Source organism: Carassius gibelio, chromosome A22, assembly GCF_023724105.1.
Source record: "Carassius gibelio isolate Cgi1373 ecotype wild population from Czech Republic chromosome A22, carGib1.2-hapl.c, whole genome shotgun sequence".
NCBI lineage: Eukaryota > Metazoa > Chordata > Actinopteri > Cypriniformes > Cyprinidae > Carassius > Carassius gibelio.
In genome coordinates this window covers 16013215-16035799 of record NC_068392.1, presented here as the reverse complement: position 1 = coordinate 16035799, position 22585 = coordinate 16013215, and the positions used below count along the sequence as shown (strand labels likewise).

Genomic DNA, 22585 nt, shown 5'->3' with positions numbered 1-22585 from the left:
GACACCCTCACCCTGACGGCTGGGCCGCTCAAGTGCAGAGCCAGGTCAATGTAGTCCACCAGCGTCTCCTCGGGATGAAAGTATGGCATGAAGGATTTGAAGAGCTCGGCTTGTCCTCCACAGAAAAAGACCATTAGGTCTTCTCCATTGCTGACAACCGAGCCGCCCTCACAAAGTCAAAGGCAAACCTGGCGGACATCGACAAACCTCCCTGCTGGACCCATGTCTGTTGGCTGTATTATGTCATGGTGTGGTAGAGAGCACCGTGGAAAAAACAGAGTCTGGTTCTAAGTGCAGGAAAATAACTCTTTAATAAACTGAAAAGGCCAACAAGGCAAAACAAAACAAGTTCAGGAATGATTCCAGCACAATTAGATCACACGTATAAACCTAGAAATACAAGTAACACTCGAAATACAAATACATGATTAATACAGCCAGGCATGGGGTTGAGTGAGATGAGAATATAGTCCATGACAATGGGGAACATCTGTGTGTGTGAGTATGTGACCAGGTGTGTAGCGTTTGGAGAATGGAGTCCAGGAGATGGCAACCTCTGGTGGAGAGAGGCCGAAAAGCAGGGCCCAGACAAGCAGAGCAACCACCCAATAAAGAATTACAATAATCTAACCTTCAGGTCTTGAATGCATGAATTCATGTTTGAGATTGAGAGCATAGGTCATAATTTAGATATTTTTAAGAAAATGCATGTTTACAAATGAATGAAACATGGTTTTCAAAGGAAAGATTACTATAAAATAGCACACCTAGGTTCCTAACTGATGACCAGGAGTTAACAGAGCAGCCATCAAGTGTTAAACAGTATTTTAGGTAATTACATGCTGAGGTCAACTATGCATTTCATTAGTTTTCCAAATCTGTAAGTTTTTTTGGACTGCAAAAAAATATAGAGCTGCCCATCATCAGCATAACAGTGAAAGCTATCACCACGTTTCCAGATGATATATTTTCCAAGAGTAACATGTAAAGTGTGAAAAGCAATGGTTCTAGTATTGAGCCTTGAACCACGATCAGATGATAAGAGCAGGTCATTGCACAAGAAGCCTAACAATGTGTGTGTGTGTGTGTGTGTTTGTGATCGTTAAATTTCTGTCTTTGATAAATTCATTTTCCCATTAATTGTGGCAGTTAATGCCAGTACGAATATCAATATGATTTAACAAAAGAATATATGAATTATATATGAATTTTCCTGAAAATATTTGTATTCTTTATATAAGGCTGTATGACTGGTTATTTAAAAATGTAATTGAGTAAGTTCGAATGAAAACTTACTTGTAAAGTAAGATCTGGGGGTTCAAACATTAAGACACACAAAATGAATTATCCTCTTGACTGAATAGAAAGATCAAGAAGGCTTCATTTGTCATTGGTCACATGATTTCTACGTTAACAACACAAGCCTCCAATCGAGGCTTTATCTAGCACGCACATTTATTCTCAACAAAAACGCTGATGCTTCGGTTCAATTGTCACATCATTACTGGAGAGTGTAGGTTCAGCTTTTCCTTTCTTTACGACCAGAGTACACAGATCTGAGTGAGGAAAAAGGACAGCTCCTCCGTTGGAATTAATATTGGAATCAATATCACCTGCTTTGACAACTTCAGTGATGTCTTCCGTTAAATCTTATTTGTCTTTTTATCTTTGTCTCTTGGTCTTTCGGCTGCCATCTTTGATTTTTATGACTGTATCAATCAGTTTTAAACTCTCACTGACAGGTCATGATACCAAAAAGTCAGAAATTGTTAATCTTATTAAAACCAACAACAAAAAGATATATTATATATATGGGTTCCCATTTATTTAAACTCACCTTCAAGTGAATGAAATGTTTAACCATAAAAGCACAACCAAGGTTGTAACTTTCCTTTTAACTGTTTTGAGATTATTATTATTAAGAATATTATTTTGAAAGAACACAGTAAAGATCTGAATGTTCATGGATGATTTGCCTGATGTAAAATTAAAGGCAGGTCTCCATTAAAGTGTGAACATCCTACAGCAGGTTAAGAATCCTGTTCGAATAAAAAAAAAAAGTCCAGTTGTTCATGTCACAGTTTGGATAGTGTTACTGCATGCAATGTTTTATGATGTTTTATTAATTACTTAATTGTGTAATTGGTACAATATATTTTCTCTAGGTTAATACATACTTGCTGAATAAAAGTATTGATTTTATTTAAAAAAAATAAAGAAAAAGAATTACCGACCCCAAGTTACTAGTGTATATTATATATTAGTGTATTATTAGCGTATTTCAAAATATTTTTATTTTAAAAACATAACTTTTTTATTTTTATTTTTTATTCATCAAAGTATTAAAGTATCACGTTATCAAAAAAAATTAAGCACCAGAACTGTTAACAACATTGATAATGAATCATCATATTAGAATGATTTCTAAAGGATCATGTGATAATGATCCTAAAAATTCAGCTTTGCATTACAGAAATTAATGATAATTTAATGGTATAATAAATTAAAAATCAATTATTTAAAACTGTAATAATATTTCACAATATTAAAAATTTTCTGTATTTTTGAGCAAATAAAATGCAGGCTTGTTGAGCAGGACATCGTGTGACAAATGGTGGTTACATAAAATAAAAACTGTACAAATGGATAAAGTAACCTACCTCTACATTCTCATTTTGTGTCAAACTGAATATGAAGCAAAAATAGGTAAAATAGTTATTATCTTAAATAGTACAATCTTAAATCCTGGACGCGAAGTGGGCCAGTGTGTTCACAAACGCGTCACCAGCACCGACACTTTCCACGCACGCTATTGGATGAAGGCAACAAATACGACCCTGGACATAGCTGCTTGCTCTATTTGCCGGGAAAATAACCTGGAGAAAGTTATTGTTATTATAGTAATGGACAAAGTGTGTGAGTGGCAACATTATTTGCTTTGTCGAAAAGCGTAGCGTTTATGTATAAAAACTGAGTTATCCCTCACCACAGATCGTTTGAAAACACGGAATCCCCCCTCGCCCACCATCTATATGGGCTTTTCCCTTGACATCATGCCTCCGCAACCACCACCCCCCCAACCCCGATAGCCTCATACACAGTAAAAGATTGCCTGCGAGCTCCTCCTCCTGTCCATACGGTAATTTCTACTGTGCGACAGAGTGTCGCAGGTTATGACGCAATCGTTAGCCTATTTTTTTTTTTACAAAAACTGCTTCTACGGGGCCACAACGTAAGATACGTCTGCAGCCAGACCCTCTTGTCCTGACCGGAAATGTGGAAAAGGTCCACTGGGAAAGTTTCCGAAAGCTTTACAAATTAATGCTTTGAAAGAACCCATCTTTTTTTATTTTATATTAACAACATTTATTTTATTATTTAACCTTTTGAGACATGGCCTCCAGGTAACGTTATTTGGTCTGATTATTTTCAAGTCACACAAATAGAAATCAGTTCCTAGCCTCGGCTAAATGCTAAAAGCTAACTTAAGGTTAATACTATCATGAGCTGCAGACCACCCGATAAATTATAAATGACGAAGTTTAAGTGGACAGTAGAGGGATGAAAACACTTTTAGCTTTACATTTTGTGACATGATGTTTGAAGACTGGACTGGACTGCTGCAGAAGTAACTGACTACACCGTGTGTATATTTGAACTATGTAAATGTTTCTATACAGACAGATACTGTAACTATACCCTAAGTTTACGCCCACATTATTGTGGATAACCACGGTATTTCAAGCTTTTTCCAGCTGCAGCTTGTCCATAAAAAAACTTTTGAAAATGGTAAAGTCACTTTACTGTGATTTTTTTAAATTATTTCATATCATTAAAATTAATATCATTAAAGCTTGCTGATAGAAAATGAGAAATTCAAAATTTATCCTGATATATGTGTGCTTAGCCTAAACATATAATGTTTTATATATATATATATATATATATATATATATATATATATATACATGACATTACATTTTTTTTTATAGACAACAAATTTAATAAAAGAAAATAACATCACGTTTAAAATGTTTTCTATCCACTTGACATCTGATGGCAGCAGTTCTACGTGGACACACTGGCATATTGTCCATTATTTATAAAGTAAATATTTTTCTGTGTTTACAGGGGCTGCATTGTTTTACTTCATCTGGTAATGGTGATACAAGAAGGTTAGAACTAAGGATGAGTCTTTTTAAAATAAAACCTTTTTTGTATGTATGTATGTTTTTATTTCTTTTTTATTTCTTCTCTCTGTTTTCAGTGTCTCTACTGGACACCGTCGTGGGTGTCATAGGAGGTTCTGTGGTTTTACCGTGTTTCTCTAAAGAACCTCAGCTTACACCTGAAGACATTACAGTCAACTGGAAACACCATAACAGACTGAAAGTATATGATATTGTTAAGGGTAAAGGCTCTGTGGAAGGACAGGATCCACAGTACAAGAACAGAGTTGAAGGTGACTCTGAGCAGCATCTGAGAGGAAACTTCTCTCTCAAACTCAAGAATCTTCTGTACAGTGATGCAGGAAAGTACCAGTGCTACATAATAGATGAATCAAGAATACAGACTGTGGAGCTACGTATCAAAGGTGTGTTTTTCTTATTTTTATTTAAATAGATCGGATATTGTGCCCTACTATGCCTCTTGATTTGGTTTTTGGTGTGTATTAGAAGTGCATTATTCTTCACATATTTCAAAGTGTTATCAAACTTATTATCAAACCACATTTTTTCATCTTAAATGACAAAAATATAAAGGAAAAACAGTAGCAAAACTCAAGAGCTTTTTGATCTGAATGTGAGAACTTGTCATATTAACATTCATATTTGTATGTTGAAATTTACACTCACAGCTCTGATGTGAAAAGCTGTATCTCTCAATTTGCACACACAGACCATGATCAAAACACCCGCGTTTTGAATTGGAAGTTGTAAATTAATAGTTACAAATGTGTCAAATGACATTCACACAAAGAAGATGACATACACAAATGTTTACGACATTTTTTATTTTGCTCTTTGCTTCAGTTTCACTGCACAACGTCAAGTCAGCACTTACAACATCTCAGATCTGGCAGTACAACTTCAAATCCTAGCACTTTGACTTTTGCTTCTCCCAGTATTCCTGTTGCAAAACTCACTTGTGCACTTGTATATGCAGATGTAAAAGCAGAGCCGGGGGCGGGGCTTTGGTGTAAATTAAGACATTTTATTGGTCGATGCCCTACCAATTAACAACGCCAGACATCGCAACTTGCCAAGAGAAAGAAAAATTGTGTTTTATGATATGTATCAGTTATTTGTAAAATATTCAAATTCCAAATTTAAATCCTATTCCATCTCATCTCCTTCAAGCCATTTCTCCTGCAGTTATACCTGCGCTCACTCACATCATTAACACATCCCTCCACACTGGTAGACAGGCTCGTATAACTCCACTTCTTAAGAAACCCACCCTCAACCCATCTCTTTTAGAGAACTACAGACCAGTTTTCCTTCATCCTTTCACTGCAAAAACACTCGAACGAGCTGTGTTCAACCAAGTTCCTGTCTTTCTCACACACAACAACCTCATTGACAGCAACCAATCTGGCTTCAGAAGTGTACATTCAACTGAGACTGCCTTGATCTCAGTTGTTGAAGCCCTAAGACTGACAAGAGCGGAATCCAAATCTTCAATATTTATCTTGCTTGATCTTTCCACTGCTTTTGACACGGTTAACCACCAGATCCTCCTGTCAACCCTACTGGCAAAAGGCATCTCAGGAACCACACTTCAATGGTGGGGGTCTTACCTATCAGATAGGTCCTTTTAAAGTATCTTGGAGAGGTGAGATGTTAAAGTCTTAACATCTAACTACTGGAGTCCCTCAGGGCTCCGTTATTGGACCACTTCTCTTCTCTCTCTCTACATAGCAGTGGTATGAAAAGCCATGTTTCTGAATGACAGAACCTAATGATGCCATGCTGATGACACAACTCTACCTTTCATTCCATCCTGATGATCCGACGGTAGCTACTCGCATCTCAGCTTTTCATCTCAGCTCTTGCATTTCTTACTGGATGAAGGATCATCACCTTCAACTCAACCTTGCCAAGATTGATTGATGATCAAGTATCGGCTTAAAATTGATGAAGAATCGGCTTAAAACACATCTCCTCCATCTTTATTTGACTCTCTAACTTTAGTATGCACACTGTTCTAATTCAATTCTTATATATATATATATATATATATATATATATATATATATATATATATATATATATATATATATATATATATATATATTCGATTTATTTCTTATATTATTTAAAAGCCCTTGCTTCCTGTTCTGCGTTTAAGCTAACTGGACTTATAGCATTTATATATCATTGCTCTTTTGTTGTTTTTGATTTACTTCCATTGTTCTCATTTTGGATAAAAGTGTCTTCTAAATTACTAAAATGTAATGTAAAGTAAATGTAATGTAAAACACTGCAAACTATTTACACTGAATATCCTTAGCTTTTACAGGATTTTAAGACACTGTCTACCTTATACCTGAATGACAAAATGAAAGCAAATAATGCAACATATTTCCTTTGTATATATTATTGCATATTGCTGAGTAAACTCGCTGTACCAGAGCAGATGAAAACAGTGACATGCTTTGATCTCACTGCCAAGAGATCATGTGGATGATGGAGCTATCAATAGTAATAAACAAACTGCACTGTAAATATGTTTTAATGGGATTAAATCTGCATTAATTGTCCATGGATAACTACGCTGTCTATGCTTTACGATAGCATTTTATCTGGGAAATAAAACAGCATTATGTTCTCATACTTCTTGGTTGTCAAATGTGATCAAACACCTTAAGTGTAACGTTTAACCAATAAAATAACTACAACATTTTAGCTAAGTCCTGTTTAGTTAATTTGAAGTGATTATGGTACTAAATAATATGCACAATAGGTGTAGTATTTAGGGTTGAAATAGAGAATAAAAAAAAAAAAAAACAATTCCAGTGCAAAGAGGCAACTAGAGGCATTTGGAGTAGTGATCGACCGATGTATCTGTTTACCGATATTTTTCCCGATATTTAAGCATTTTTCCATAATCGGGTATCGGTTTTGTAATATCGGATTCGCCGATTTACTGCGCCATCTTGTGGCCGTTTTGAGATTTCCGCCATTGCAGCCCGGGCGTCTGAGGAGATCAGTCAACAACAACTCAGTGCACAGGTAAATATATGTTCTACTTGGTTTGCTTTGATTAATAAACTTTATTTAACATAACAGACATGCACAAATGAGATCTGAGACATAAATTCCTGATATAGTTAATTTATGCAGCTTGTTTCTAAAAAATTGAGACGAACTCATTGAGTCACGTAGTGTAATTCATCATGTCCTGCCCCAATAAAGACGTATCTTTACATGAATTAAATAAAACAGATATGAATGAGTGCATGTTGAAAATAAAAGCGTTGAATTTAATTCTTTATCTGTTGTATTTGCTCACCATTAGTCTAGAAGAGAAAGTTTGTTCATTGGAGGCTTAAGCACGGCCACTGAATTAAACTTTTGACAAGATTGTCTTGTTTAAACACCCTAGATTATATTATCATTTACTACATAACAATTATTTCGCTAATACACATATAAATATAGCCTACCTTTATGGAAATTAATTATTTATTATCTCCATGCGCGATCGCGGTTGATTAAGTTATAGTCAAACAGCACTTTGTCAGTTGGCATTTCATGATTTAACGTTAGATTAAATTTAGATCATAAAATGCCAACTGACAAGTGCTGTTTAACTTTATATAGTCTCGGGGAAAAAAGTCTGTTCATATTGCTCAGCACCTGACTGGGTTGATGATCAGGAAGCCTCAGGCAATGTCACTGAATGAAACTTTTGACAAGATTATCTTGTTTAAACACCCTAGATTATATTATCATTTACTACATAACAATTATTTCGCTAATACACATATAGGCTACATATACCGCTTTGTGGAAATTAATTATTTTTTATCTCCATGCGCGATCGCGGTTGATTAAATTAAAGTCAAACAGCACTTTGTCAGTTGGCATTTCATGATCTAATGTTAGATTGAATCTAGATCATAAAATGCCAACTGATAAGTGCTGTTTAACTTTATATAGTCTCGGGAAAAAAAGTTCGTTCATATTGCTCAGCACCTGACTGGGTTGATGATTAGGAAGCATCAAGCACGGCCACTGCATACAATTTTTGAAGGAAGCAGGCTTACAGGGCAGAATGCTGAAAGACTCTGTTTTCTACACTAAAACCTAGTTCTGCTTAACTGGGAGTATTAAGTTACACTACTATATAGCTATGCACTCCTAAATAGCCCTCCCGCCCCCACCAATATGTTAGAATCATTTTTGTGCTTTATTTTTTTACCTGTTTTTATTTTTTTACCTCATCAAAGCTTTTATTTTAAAACAAAGACACTTAGTAACAGTGCGCTTAAATTTTTTGGACTCAGACCCCTCTATTTATTTGTGTATAAATATAATGCTTTGTTTTTTTGTATGCAAGGAGGGAGTGATTGTTATAAATAAAATGGTTTGTTCAGCTCATTTGTTTTGTAATAATTGTCAGAAACAGAAGTATAACAGTAAATAAATATTGGTTCTGCATATCGGTTATCGGGTACATGAACATACAAATAATCGGTATCGGTATCGGTTATAAAAAATCAATATCGGTCGATCACTAATTTGGAGGCCAGGAAATTTCTTTCTTGGCGAGTCGTGATGGCTCTGCTCTCTCACGTCTGCATATACAAGTGAACAAATGCAAAAGTCAGAGCGCTAGGATTTGAAGATCTGAGATGTTGTAAGTGCTGACTTGACGTTGTGCAGTGAAACTGAAGTAAAGATCAAAAGAAAAAATGTTGTAAACATTTGTGTATGTCATCTTCTTTGTGTGAATGTCATCTGACACATTTGTAAATTATTAATCTACAACATCCAATTCAAAACATGTTTTTTTATCATTGTCTGTGTGTGCAAACTTAAAGATTCAGCTTTTCACATCAGAGCTGTGAGTGTAAATTTCAACATACAAGTACAAATATTAATATAACAAGTTGCTTTTGTCCCGACACTCGTAAAGAAAATCTTCCATATCTTCCTTGATTTGGAATCGAAACATGAAAGGCTCTTTGGGCAGATAATGTCTGTCATCATTCATTTCTGCCTGATCAAGTTGAGGAATAGCCTTTTCCTGGTCTTTCTTTTTTTAATTTCATACACAGCTCTTCCACACAGTTTTTCTTTTCCATTTTCATTAACTTTTGACTGAGCTGTCTTCTTATGCCATGATTGACTTCTTACTATGTTTTTCATCATTAATTATTTACATGAGCTCTGCCCACTTCCGATCTGATGCTGTGACTTCACTCACTTCATTAGACTGTTAGGCTGGCACTGTTGTCTTAACACTGTTGTCCGAACTGCTTCGAGTGTGTTCCTGGAATGCCACGCCTCTTACCATAACCACAGATTTCATCTGTTCAGCTGTAAAAATAAATGATGGGATTGATTTTGCCATTACCAGTTTGAGCTCAGTTCATACCCTGAGAATGTTTGCGAACAAGAGGACGTTTCAAGAAGGTTTTTTTTTTTAGTTTAGTTTATATTATAGTCTCCAATGCAGTTTAACCAGGCCTTGTAAACCTTTTTTGCTCAGGGGAATTGAGAATATTCGTGTATTAAATAAATTCAATGCACAAAGACTGAAGTAATTTAAGTCTTTGTTTCTTTTAATTGTGATGATTTTGGCTCACGTTTAACAAAAACCCACAATTTTAGACCATTTTAAAGACTCAGGAAACCTTTGCAGGTGTTTTGAGTTGATTAGCTCATTGGCATGTCACCATATTCTAATATTTTGAGATTGTGAATTGGTGGGTTTTTGTTAAATGTGAGCCAAAATCATCACAATTAAAAGAACCAAAGACTTAAACTACTTCAGTCTGTGTGCATTGAATTTATTTAATACACAAGTTTCACAACTTGAGTTGAATTACTGAAATGAATGGACTTTTCCTCGACATTCTAATTTATTGAGATGTTAAGATTGCCTAGTGTGAGTACACCCTTAAATCAGGTGTGGAGAGATATATGAAATTTGCAGAGGACGAGGATTCAAAACCACTGCTCAAGTCTATAGACGCTATTTAGTCAACAGTCAGTCATGAAGCAAACTTTTTGCATGAAAAACATTTTCATTAATCCCAACTTCTCTCTGTTTTCAGAGCATCTACAGCAACGATGTGTGGCTTCTGTTGGCGGTTCTGTGGTCTTACCTTGTTCTTCTAAAAAATCTCAGTTTACAACAGAAGACATTACAGTGGGCTGGAAACACAACGACACCCTGAAAGTGTATGACATTATTAAGGGCAAAGTGTCTCTGGGAAATCAGGATTCAGCATATTACAACAGAACTGAAATGATCCATGAGAATTATCTGAATGGAAACTTCTCCCTCAAACTCAGCAACGTTCAGCGCAGCGATACAGGAATCTACACATGCCACATCACAAATGAATTACTAATCCAAAGTGTGAAACTAGGTTTGTGAAAAGAAAAAGCTAATATAATATAAGTTTGTTGGGATGATTTTAGTGAAATTAGATTGGAATTGTTTAACATTTTGTTTTAAGACCTCTTAATTTTTTGTCTTTGTGTCCAACAGAATTTAGCCAAGGAGCACAAGCAAGACCAGAGAAGATTTTATTACTGCCACTACTTTCTGTTGTGATCCTGCTCTGTATGTGAGTTTTGAGAGGAGAAATAATTTGTCTACAGTATTGAAACAGTCAATGAATATTATTCATCTCAGTGCATTATCAGCTCAGCCCATACATGCTTAAACTAAAAGTGATGCCAAATAACCTTTGAGTGAACGGTTAATTTTTACAGTTGGCTAAAGCATTTCAGTGTTCTGTGAAAAATCACACAGTGATGCAAGTCTGTATATGAAAATGCAATACAAAACACTAAAAGGAAAAAACAAAAACCTTTATAAATGGAATGTCAATGAATGTTACAGGACAGAACTTGTATCGTATGAATTGACAGATAATAGTTTTACTGAATGTGCAACATTTACTCAACTATAACCTTAGTGTTAGCTGACAGGGACGTGTTTATTTCATATTTTCATTTATTTTGCTTCTAGTTGATGTAGGTTGGCTATTTTTGTTGTTGTTGTTTAAAAAGTAAATGTTTATAGCAAATGTAAGCCTATGTCCATGTTTTCTAATAGCATTACATTCACTTGATCCTCACAATAGGGATGACAAGCGAATAGATGCAGGAGATATATTGTAGATCACAAAACCGCTATTTTGTAGCAGATGAATGTGGGAAAATGCAAAAAGCTATGTATGATTGCAGAAAAGAAAGTCTGTAAATGAGCCGTGCTGAAAGCTCCCTGAGGAGTATAGAGGAAATGATGCCTGATGATCTTCTACAAATGATGCAGGAAAATGTCTGAAACATCTGAGGGATCAAAAGTTGTCTATGCAGAGCCATTTTCTATTTGTGCATGTTTTCATTCTCTTCTATTGTTGTAGTGTGTTTGTTCTTTCAAGGTAAAAAAAATCTGAGCATCACAGCGTTGGTGAAACAACTGATAACATAATCTGTTATTAGCTACTGTATTAAAATGTGCCATATTCCTCGACTTGTACTGCAGACTTCAGACACGCACCATTCCAGCTTTCCATTTAGTTTAGTAAAATTCATTATTATGTTCACTGTTGGTCAAAGCAATATTTCTGATATGTATTGTGTTCGCATTTTCATTTCCAAATAGTAGATTGTTATATTCATGCATTTAACTATTATAGTTTTTATCATTTATATATATTATTTATTTAACCTTTATTCATTTAAATTAATAAATTGATTGGTATATGAATAACTATTAAACAAAACACATCCATAACATTTGTATGATAAATACATTCACTCGGTTACATAACGCGCAACCCAGAAGAGTCCCATAAAAACAATAAAATCACATTTCAATTTAACAAGAACACACTCAATGATAGAATTAACACTGAAATTCAGAATAAACACAACATCAAATGCTATATTAATCAAACTCTAGTAGGCTGTGGCACGTTGCATTGATTGAATCCAACCAGCACAACTAAAACTTGTTCCCATATTCCCAAATTCATATACAGCCATCACCACCACAAACAAATTCAACTCTTCACAGTTATTCATAAATTATTTAGAGCAATTAAGGTTTCTGGTACAACACCAAAGTTAAAAGAAATTGGATGTCACGCTCTAAAGAAAGGAAAGGTTTTTCTGTAGATTCAGCATGATTTATATTAGCAGACATTTAAAAATATAACCATGATTGCAGTAAACTAAAATAAACAAATAAAGATAGTCACGTACCGAACCTCGTCTGGAGTCTGCTCTCTAAACAGAGTCCTGTAGATTACTGAAGCAGACATTCCTTCAATAATCACTTCCTCAGTCCCTCCCTCATAAACATCTGTTTAATTCCCCATACAAAGTCTCCTATAATTGTTGTGTATTGCACAGTAATGAACTTTAGGATCTCAAGCTGCGTGCTTTCAACTATCTTTATTCTCAGTTTACTTTCACTTCTTCATGACATATCTGTGCCCACTGGCATATATGCGACACCTACTATTCACACATGTATCTCACTATATCACATATTCCCTTTTTTCTGAAGAAGAAACTTATATAATAACCAAAATAAAAAAATAACAGAATATTAGAAAAATAACAGTTCTGAATAATAACAAAATACCTAACTTTGTTACTCAATTGTTTTTACTGACTTCTATTAGAAAATGAACAAGTACTCTTCTATATGCCAATATGTCACAAACAGCTTATTAAACTATAAAAAAAAAAAAATTCCCAGTATTTCCTATACCACTCCCCTGTTAAGTTATCAAGGACTTCCCTTTATGTAACATAGTCCTTGGTCCATATTGGAGCCCGACGCACTCTACAAGGATGCGAGGCACAAAAAGGAAAAACTGACATTTGGGGTGTATGAGATATGTCGAGAGGCTTGAAGGAGTCTTCTGCTAAAGAATCTATATTGGATCTGGTGACGCAGGATGCAGTCTGAGCAAGGTGCATAGCATTCCAAACTTTTCCATCTGAAAGGAGATAAGTTGCTGAGCCTTTCTGAGCCACAACCTTTAAAGGTTTAGTAAACTTGGAATGTCCTTTCTTGGTAATACCAGGCTTCTTAATACGCACAAATGTCCCAACTTGAATGTTTGGAGATTGTACACTGCGTCGCCGATCTGTGTACTCTTTCATTTTGTTTTGTGACTGTTGGATGATTTGTTTCAGGTTCTGTTGATCTTTTGGAGGAGCCATGCATGGAAGACCACTCACATGCAGTTTTGTCTTAATTTGTCGACCATGCAAAAGCTCAGCAGGTGACAGTTTTGTCACAGCATGTGGAGTTGCTCTGTATGTATGTAGAAAATCTGTCACAAAAGATTTCCACTCTTTACCTTCAATGCTAGCAGTCTGCAAACAGTCTTTGAACACTCTATTGAAGCGTTCAATCTCCCCATTCGCTTGGGGGTAATAGACAGAGCTTCGGTAATGCTTAATATCTCTGTCTGCAAGGAATGCCTCAACCTCAGCCGAAACAAATTGTGAGCCATTATCAGTTACAAGCTCAAGAGGATTTCCCTCACGACTGAATGCAGCAGACAGGAACTTCACAACAGTTGCAGGAGTAACATCAGGTGCAAATGCAATCTCTGGCCATTTACTGTAGTAATCAATTAGTTTCATAGGCAAGGCAAGGCAAGTTTATTTATATAGCACATTTCTTACACAATGGTAATTCAAAGTGCTTTACATAAAAGAAAGTAAAATAATCATGAAGAAAAATAATAACAAAAATAAAACAAGTAATTTTAAAACTTTTAAAATGATTAAAACATTTAAAAACAGTTAGAAAATGATTTTACATAAAAATAATAATAATAAAACAATAAAACATAAAACAGTGAAAATATAGTGCAATCAGTTCGGACATTGCACAGTGCTCATTCAACAAATGCACAGCTAAAAAGATGCGTTTTGAGTCTAGATTTAAATGTGACTAGTGTTTTAGCACATCTGATCTCTTCTGGAAGCTGATTCCAACTGTGGGCAGCATAGTAACTAAAGGCAGACGCCCCTTGTTTTGTGTGAACCCTTGGTATTTCTAACTGACTTGATCCTAATGATCTGAGTGCTCTGTTAGGTTTATATTCAGTGAACATATCTGCAATATATTTCGGTCCTAGGTCATTTAGTGACTTATATACGAGTAAAAGTACTTTAAAATAAATCCTAAATGTAACTGGAAGCCAGTGTAAGGACATGAGGACTGGTGTGATATGCTCAGATTTTCTGGTTCTAGTCAGAATGTTCTGGATGAGCTGCAGCTGTCTAATGGTCTTTTTGGGAAGGCCAGTGAGGAGCCCATTACAAAAGTCCACCCTGCTGGTGATAAAGGCATGAACAAGTTTCTCCAAGTCTTGACTGGAAACAAAACATCTAATTCTTGCGATGTTTTTTAAATGATAGTATGCTGATTTAGTTACTGCTTTGACATGACTTCTGAAACTAAGGTCTGTCTCCAGAATCACACCAATATTCCTGACTTGATTTTTAGTTGTTTGACCCCTAGAGTCAAGGTATGCATTCACCTTGAAAACTTCATCTTTGTTTCCAAATGCAATGACTTCAGTTTTTTCCTTGTTTAACTGAAGAAAGTTCTGGCACATTCAATTATTAATTTCATCAATGCATTGGCAGAGGGAGTCAATGGGGCTGTAGTCATTTGGAGATAAGGCTAGGTAAATCTGGGTATCATCAGCATAGCTGTGATAGGCAATTTGGTTCATTCTCATTATTTGACTTAGTGGGAGCATATACAGGCTAAACAAAAGCGGTGCAAGAATTGAGCCTTGTGGGACTCCGCATGTCATGGACGTCCACTTAGACTTATGCTCTCCTAGACTCACATAATAGCCTCTCCCTTCTAAGTATGATCTGAACCATTTGAGTACCATCCCAGAAAGCCCGACCCAGTTTTCCAGTCTCTCTATTAGTATGTTATGATCGACAGTGTCAAACGCAGCACTGAGATCTAGCAATACCAGCACCGATATTTTGCCAGAGTCACAATTTAAGCGAATATCATTTATTATCTTAATGAGTGCTGTCTCTGTGCTGTGATGTGGTCGGAAACCAGATTGAAAATTGTCCAGGTATCCATTTGAGTTTAAGTATTTGTTCAGCTTGTTAAAAACTACCTTTTCTATAATTTTGCCTATAAAAGGAAGATTAGATATTGGTCTAAAATTGCTCAAAATTGTGTTATCAAGATTGGTCTTTTTCAGGAGGGGCTTTACAACTGCAGTTTTTAGGGAGTTTGGAAATGTCCCAGAAAGAAGTGAGGCATTCACCACTTCTAAGAGATCTGCTTTTAAACAGTCAAGCACACTTTTGAAAAAAGATGTGGGAAGTGTGTCAAGACAACAGGTTGATGATTTTAGTTGCTGCACTATGTCTTCCAGAATTTTGCTATCAATTTTTTCAAAAATAGACATAGTATCTTTTTGATATTTTGGCCGAATCTGTCTGACCTCTGCATTACTTGAGGATGTGCTAATCGCCTTCCTGATATTTATGATCTTCTCAGAAAAGAAAGAAGCAAACTCATTGCATTTGCTGTCTGATAGCATATCAGTGGGAATCTGACTTGGGGGGTTTGTCAGTCTCTCAACAGTGGCAAAAAGAGTATGAGTGTTATTTAAGTTACTGTTTATAAGGTTTGAGAAGAAGTTCTGTCTAGCTGTGGCTAGTTTCACATTAAAAGCATGAAGGATGTCTTTATAGATGCTATAGTGAATTTCAAGTTTCATCTGAATGTGAGAACTTGTCATATTAACATTCATATTTGTATGTTGAAATTTACACTCACAGCTCTGATGTGAAAAGCTGTATCTCTCAATTTGCACACACAGACCATGATCAAAACACCCGCGTTTTGAATTGGAAGTTGTAAATTAATAGTTACAAATGTGTCAAATGACATTCACACAAAGAAGATGACATACACAAATGTTTACGACATTTTTTATTTTGCTCTTTGCTTCAGTTTCACTGCACAACGTCAAGTCAGCACTTACAACATCTCAGATCTGGCAGTACAACTTCAAATCCTAGCACTTTGACTTTTGCTTCTCCCAGTATTCCTGTTGCAAAACTCACTTGTGCACTTGTATATGCAGATGTAAAAGCAGAGCCGGGGGCGGGGCTTTGGTGTAAATTAAGACATTTTATTGGTCGATGCCCTACCAATTAACAACGCCAGACATCGCAACTTGCCAAGAGAAAGAAAAATTGTGTTTTATGATATGTATCAGTTATTTGTAAAATATTCAAATTCCAAATTTAAATCCTATTCCATCTCATCTCCTTCAAGCCATTTCTCCTGCAGTTATACCTGCGCTCACTCACATCATTAACACATCCCTCCACACTGGTAGACAGGCTCGTATAACTCCACTTCTTAAGAAACCCACCCTCAACCCATCTCTTTTAGAGAACTACAGACCAGTTTTCCTTCATCCTTTCACTGCAAAAACACTCGAACGAGCTGTGTTCAACCAAGTTCCTGTCTTTCTCACACACAACAACCTCATTGACAGCAACCAATCTGGCTTCAGAAGTGTACATTCAACTGAGACTGCCTTGATCTCAGTTGTTGAAGCCCTAAGACTGACAAGAGCGGAATCCAAATCTTCAATATTTATCTTGCTTGATCTTTCCACTGCTTTTGACACGGTTAACCACCAGATCCTCCTGTCAACCCTACTGGCAAAAGGCATCTCAGGAACCACACTTCAATGGTGGGGGTCTTACCTATCAGATAGGTCCTTTTAAAGTATCTTGGAGAGGTGAGATGTTAAAGTCTTAACATCTAACTACTGGAGTCCCTCAGGGCTCCGTTATTGGACCACTTCTCTTCTCTCTCTCTACATAGCAGTGGTATGAAAAGCCATGTTTCTGAATGACAGAACCTAATGATGCCATGCTGATGACACAACTCTACCTTTCATTCCATCCTGATGATCCGACGGTAGCTACTCGCATCTCAGCTTTTCATCTCAGCTCTTGCATTTCTTACTGGATGAAGGATCATCACCTTCAACTCAACCTTGCCAAGATTGATTGATGATCAAGTATCGGCTTAAAATTGATGAAGAATCGGCTTAAAACACATCTCCTCCATCTTTATTTGACTCTCTAACTTTAGTATGCACACTGTTCTAATTCAATTCTTATATATATATATATATATATATATATATATATATATATATATATATATATATATATATATATATATATATATTCGATTTATTTCTTATATTATTTAAAAGCCCTTGCTTCCTGTTCTGCGTTTAAGCTAACTGGACTTATAGCATTTATATATCATTGCTCTTTTGTTGTTTTTGATTTACTTCCATTGTTCTCATTTTGGATAAAAGTGTCTTCTAAATTACTAAAATGTAATGTAAAGTAAATGTAATGTAAAACACTGCAAACTATTTACACTGAATATCCTTAGCTTTTACAGGATTTTAAGACACTGTCTACCTTATACCTGAATGACAAAATGAAAGCAAATAATGCAACATATTTCCTTTGTATATATTATTGCATATTGCTGAGTAAACTCGCTGTACCAGAGCAGATGAAAACAGTGACATGCTTTGATCTCACTGCCAAGAGATCATGTGGATGATGGAGCTATCAATAGTAATAAACAAACTGCACTGTAAATATGTTTTAATGGGATTAAATCTGCATTAATTGTCCATGGATAACTACGCTGTCTATGCTTTACGATAGCATTTTATCTGGGAAATAAAACAGCATTATGTTCTCATACTTCTTGGTTGTCAAATGTGATCAAACACCTTAAGTGTAACGTTTAACCAATAAAATAACTACAACATTTTAGCTAAGTCCTGTTTAGTTAATTTGAAGTGATTATGGTACTAAATAATATGCACAATAGGTGTAGTATTTAGGGTTGAAATAGAGAATAAAAAAAAAAAAAAACAATTCCAGTGCAAAGAGGCAACTAGAGGCATTTGGAGTAGTGATCGACCGATGTATCTGTTTACCGATATTTTTCCCGATATTTAAGCATTTTTCCATAATCGGGTATCGGTTTTGTAATATCGGATTCGCCGATTTACTGCGCCATCTTGTGGCCGTTTTGAGATTTCCGCCATTGCAGCCCGGGCGTCTGAGGAGATCAGTCAACAACAACTCAGTGCACAGGTAAATATATGTTCTACTTGGTTTGCTTTGATTAATAAACTTTATTTAACATAACAGACATGCACAAATGAGATCTGAGACATAAATTCCTGATATAGTTAATTTATGCAGCTTGTTTCTAAAAAATTGAGACGAACTCATTGAGTCACGTAGTGTAATTCATCATGTCCTGCCCCAATAAAGACGTATCTTTACATGAATTAAATAAAACAGATATGAATGAGTGCATGTTGAAAATAAAAGCGTTGAATTTAATTCTTTATCTGTTGTATTTGCTCACCATTAGTCTAGAAGAGAAAGTTTGTTCATTGGAGGCTTAAGCACGGCCACTGAATTAAACTTTTGACAAGATTGTCTTGTTTAAACACCCTAGATTATATTATCATTTACTACATAACAATTATTTCGCTAATACACATATAAATATAGCCTACCTTTATGGAAATTAATTATTTATTATCTCCATGCGCGATCGCGGTTGATTAAGTTATAGTCAAACAGCACTTTGTCAGTTGGCATTTCATGATTTAACGTTAGATTAAATTTAGATCATAAAATGCCAACTGACAAGTGCTGTTTAACTTTATATAGTCTCGGGGAAAAAAGTCTGTTCATATTGCTCAGCACCTGACTGGGTTGATGATCAGGAAGCCTCAGGCAATGTCACTGAATGAAACTTTTGACAAGATTATCTTGTTTAAACACCCTAGATTATATTATCATTTACTACATAACAATTATTTCGCTAATACACATATAGGCTACATATACCGCTTTGTGGAAATTAATTATTTTTTATCTCCATGCGCGATCGCGGTTGATTAAATTAAAGTCAAACAGCACTTTGTCAGTTGGCATTTCATGATCTAATGTTAGATTGAATCTAGATCATAAAATGCCAACTGATAAGTGCTGTTTAACTTTATATAGTCTCGGGGAAAAAAAGTTCGTTCATATTGCTCAGCACCTGACTGGGTTGATGATTAGGAAGCATCAAGCACGGCCACTGCATACAATTTTTGAAGGAAGCAGGCTTACAGGGCAGAATGCTGAAAGACTCTGTTTTCTACACTAAAACCTAGTTCTGCTTAACTGGGAGTATTAAGTTACACTACTATATAGCTATGCACTCCTAAATAGCCCTCCCGCCCCCACCAATATGTTAGAATCATTTTTGTGCTTTATTTTTTTACCTGTTTTTATTTTTTTACCTCATCAAAGCTTTTATTTTAAAACAAAGACACTTAGTAACAGTGCGCTTAAATTTTTTGGACTCAGACCCCTCTATTTATTTGTGTATAAATATAATGCTTTGTTTTTTTGTATGCAAGGAGGGAGTGATTGTTATAAATAAAATGGTTTGTTCAGCTCATTTGTTTTGTAATAATTGTCAGAAACAGAAGTATAACAGTAAATAAATATTGGTTCTGCATATCGGTTATCGGGTACATGAACATACAAATAATCGGTATCGGTATCGGTTATAAAAAATCAATATCGGTCGATCACTAATTTGGAGGCCAGGAAATTTCTTTCTTGGCGAGTCGTGATGGCTCTGCTCTCTCACGTCTGCATATACAAGTGAACAAATGCAAAAGTCAGAGCGCTAGGATTTGAAGATCTGAGATGTTGTAAGTGCTGACTTGACGTTGTGCAGTGAAACTGAAGTAAAGATCAAAAGAAAAAATGTTGTAAACATTTGTGTATGTCATCTTCTTTGTGTGAATGTCATCTGACACATTTGTAAATTATTAATCTACAACATCCAATTCAAAACATGTTTTTTTATCATTGTCTGTGTGTGCAAACTTAAAGATTCAGCTTTTCACATCAGAGCTGTGAGTGTAAATTTCAACATACAAGTACAAATATTAATATAACAAGTTGCTTTTGTCCCGACACTCGTAAAGAAAATCTTCCATATCTTCCTTGATTTGGAATCGAAACATGAAAGGCTCTTTGGGCAGATAATGTCTGTCATCATTCATTTCTGCCTGATCAAGTTGAGGAATAGCCTTTTCCTGGTCTTTCTTTTTTTAATTTCATACACAGCTCTTCCACACAGTTTTTCTTTTCCATTTTCATTAACTTTTGACTGAGCTGTCTTCTTATGCCATGATTGACTTCTTACTATGTTTTTCATCATTAATTATTTACATGAGCTCTGCCCACTTCCGATCTGATGCTGTGACTTCACTCACTTCATTAGACTGTTAGGCTGGCACTGTTGTCTTAACACTGTTGTCCGAACTGCTTCGAGTGTGTTCCTGGAATGCCACGCCTCTTACCATAACCACAGATTTCATCTGTTCAGCTGTAAAAATAAATGATGGGATTGATTTTGCCATTACCAGTTTGAGCTCAGTTCATACCCTGAGAATGTTTGCGAACAAGAGGACGTTTCAAGAAGGTTTTTTTTTTTAGTTTAGTTTATATTATAGTCTCCAATGCAGTTTAACCAGGCCTTGTAAACCTTTTTTGCTCAGGGGAATTGAGAATATTCGTGTATTAAATAAATTCAATGCACAAAGACTGAAGTAATTTAAGTCTTTGTTTCTTTTAATTGTGATGATTTTGGCTCACGTTTAACAAAAACCCACAATTTTAGACCATTTTAAAGACTCAGGAAACCTTTGCAGGTGTTTTGAGTTGATTAGCTCATTGGCATGTCACCATATTCTAATATTTTGAGATTGTGAATTGGTGGGTTTTTGTTAAATGTGAGCCAAAATCATCACAATTAAAAGAACCAAAGACTTAAACTACTTCAGTCTGTGTGCATTGAATTTATTTAATACACAAGTTTCACAACTTGAGTTGAATTACTGAAATGAATGGACTTTTCCTCGACATTCTAATTTATTGAGATGTTAAGATTGCCTAGTGTGAGTACACCCTTAAATCAGGTGTGGAGAGATATATGAAATTTGCAGAGGACGAGGATTCAAAACCACTGCTCAAGTCTATAGACGCTATTTAGTCAACAGTCAGTCATGAAGCAAACTTTTTGCATGAAAAACATTTTCATTAATCCCAACTTCTCTCTGTTTTCAGAGCATCTACAGCAACGATGTGTGGCTTCTGTTGGCGGTTCTGTGGTCTTACCTTGTTCTTCTAAAAAATCTCAGTTTACAACAGAAGACATTACAGTGGGCTGGAAACACAACGACACCCTGAAAGTGTATGACATTATTAAGGGCAAAGTGTCTCTGGGAAATCAGGATTCAGCATATTACAACAGAACTGAAATGATCCATGAGAATTATCTGAATGGAAACTTCTCCCTCAAACTCAGCAACGTTCAGCGCAGCGATACAGGAATCTACACATGCCACATCACAAATGAATTACTAATCCAAAGTGTGAAACTAGGTTTGTGAAAAGAAAAAGCTAATATAATATAAGTTTGTTGGGATGATTTTAGTGAAATTAGATTGGAATTGTTTAACATTTTGTTTTAAGACCTCTTAATTTTTTGTCTTTGTGTCCAACAGAATTTAGCCAAGGAGCACAAGCAAGACCAGAGAAGATTTTATTACTGCCACTACTTTCTGTTGTGATCCTGCTCTGTATGTGAGTTTTGAGAGGAGAAATAATTTGTCTACAGTATTGAAACAGTCAATGAATATTATTCATCTCAGTGCATTATCAGCTCAGCCCATACATGCTTAAACTAAAAGTGATGCCAAATAACCTTTGAGTGAACGGTTAATTTTTACAGTTGGCTAAAGCATTTCAGTGTTCTGTGAAAAATCACACAGTGATGCAAGTCTGTATATGAAAATGCAATACAAAACACTAAAAGGAAAAAACAAAAACCTTTATAAATGGAATGTCAATGAATGTTACAGGACAGAACTTGTATCGTATGAATTGACAGATAATAGTTTTACTGAATGTGCAACATTTACTCAACTATAACCTTAGTGTTAGCTGACAGGGACGTGTTTATTTCATATTTTCATTTATTTTGCTTCTAGTTGATGTAGGTTGGCTATTTTTGTTGTTGTTGTTTAAAAAGTAAATGTTTATAGCAAATGTAAGCCTATGTCCATGTTTTCTAATAGCATTACATTCACTTGATCCTCACAATAGGGATGACAAGCGAATAGATGCAGGAGATATATTGTAGATCACAAAACCGCTATTTTGTAGCAGATGAATGTGGG

The 22585-nt window shown here is 35.4% G+C and overlaps 1 protein-coding gene across 3 annotated transcripts; it reads left to right on the top strand.

Moving 5' to 3' along the window:
* The first annotated feature begins 3244 nt into the window (after nt 1-3244).
* Nucleotides 3245-22357, top strand: LOC127942630 (CD276 antigen homolog). 3 transcript variants are annotated; one of them, XM_052538488.1, is made up of 5 exons: nt 3245-3404; nt 4132-4175; nt 4268-4594; nt 21471-21788; nt 21911-22357. In XM_052538488.1, the coding sequence occupies exons 1-5, from the start codon at nt 3394-3396 to the stop codon at nt 21991-21993; spliced, it is 783 nt and encodes a 260-aa protein (XP_052394448.1). In that variant the 5' UTR covers nt 3245-3393; the 3' UTR covers nt 21994-22357. The 3 variants fall into 3 exon arrangements, with proteins under 3 accessions (XP_052394448.1, XP_052394450.1, XP_052394447.1); XM_052538490.1 differs by lacking the exon at nt 21471-21788 and adding an exon at nt 10289-10606; XM_052538487.1 differs by lacking the exons at nt 21471-21788; nt 21911-22357 and adding exons at nt 10289-10606; nt 10729-11175.
* Nucleotides 22358-22585: the final 228 nt, after the last annotated feature.

Excerpts from the sequence above, each read along its gene's own strand:
- LOC127942630 (XM_052538488.1), top strand. Across the intron at positions 4,176-4,267 it reads GGTAATGGTGATACAAGAAG|TGTCTCTACTGGACACCGTC; the intron begins GTTAGAACTAAG and ends CTCTGTTTTCAG. Across the intron at positions 4,595-21,470 it reads TGTGGAGCTACGTATCAAAG|AGCATCTACAGCAACGATGT; the intron begins GTGTGTTTTTCT and ends CTCTGTTTTCAG.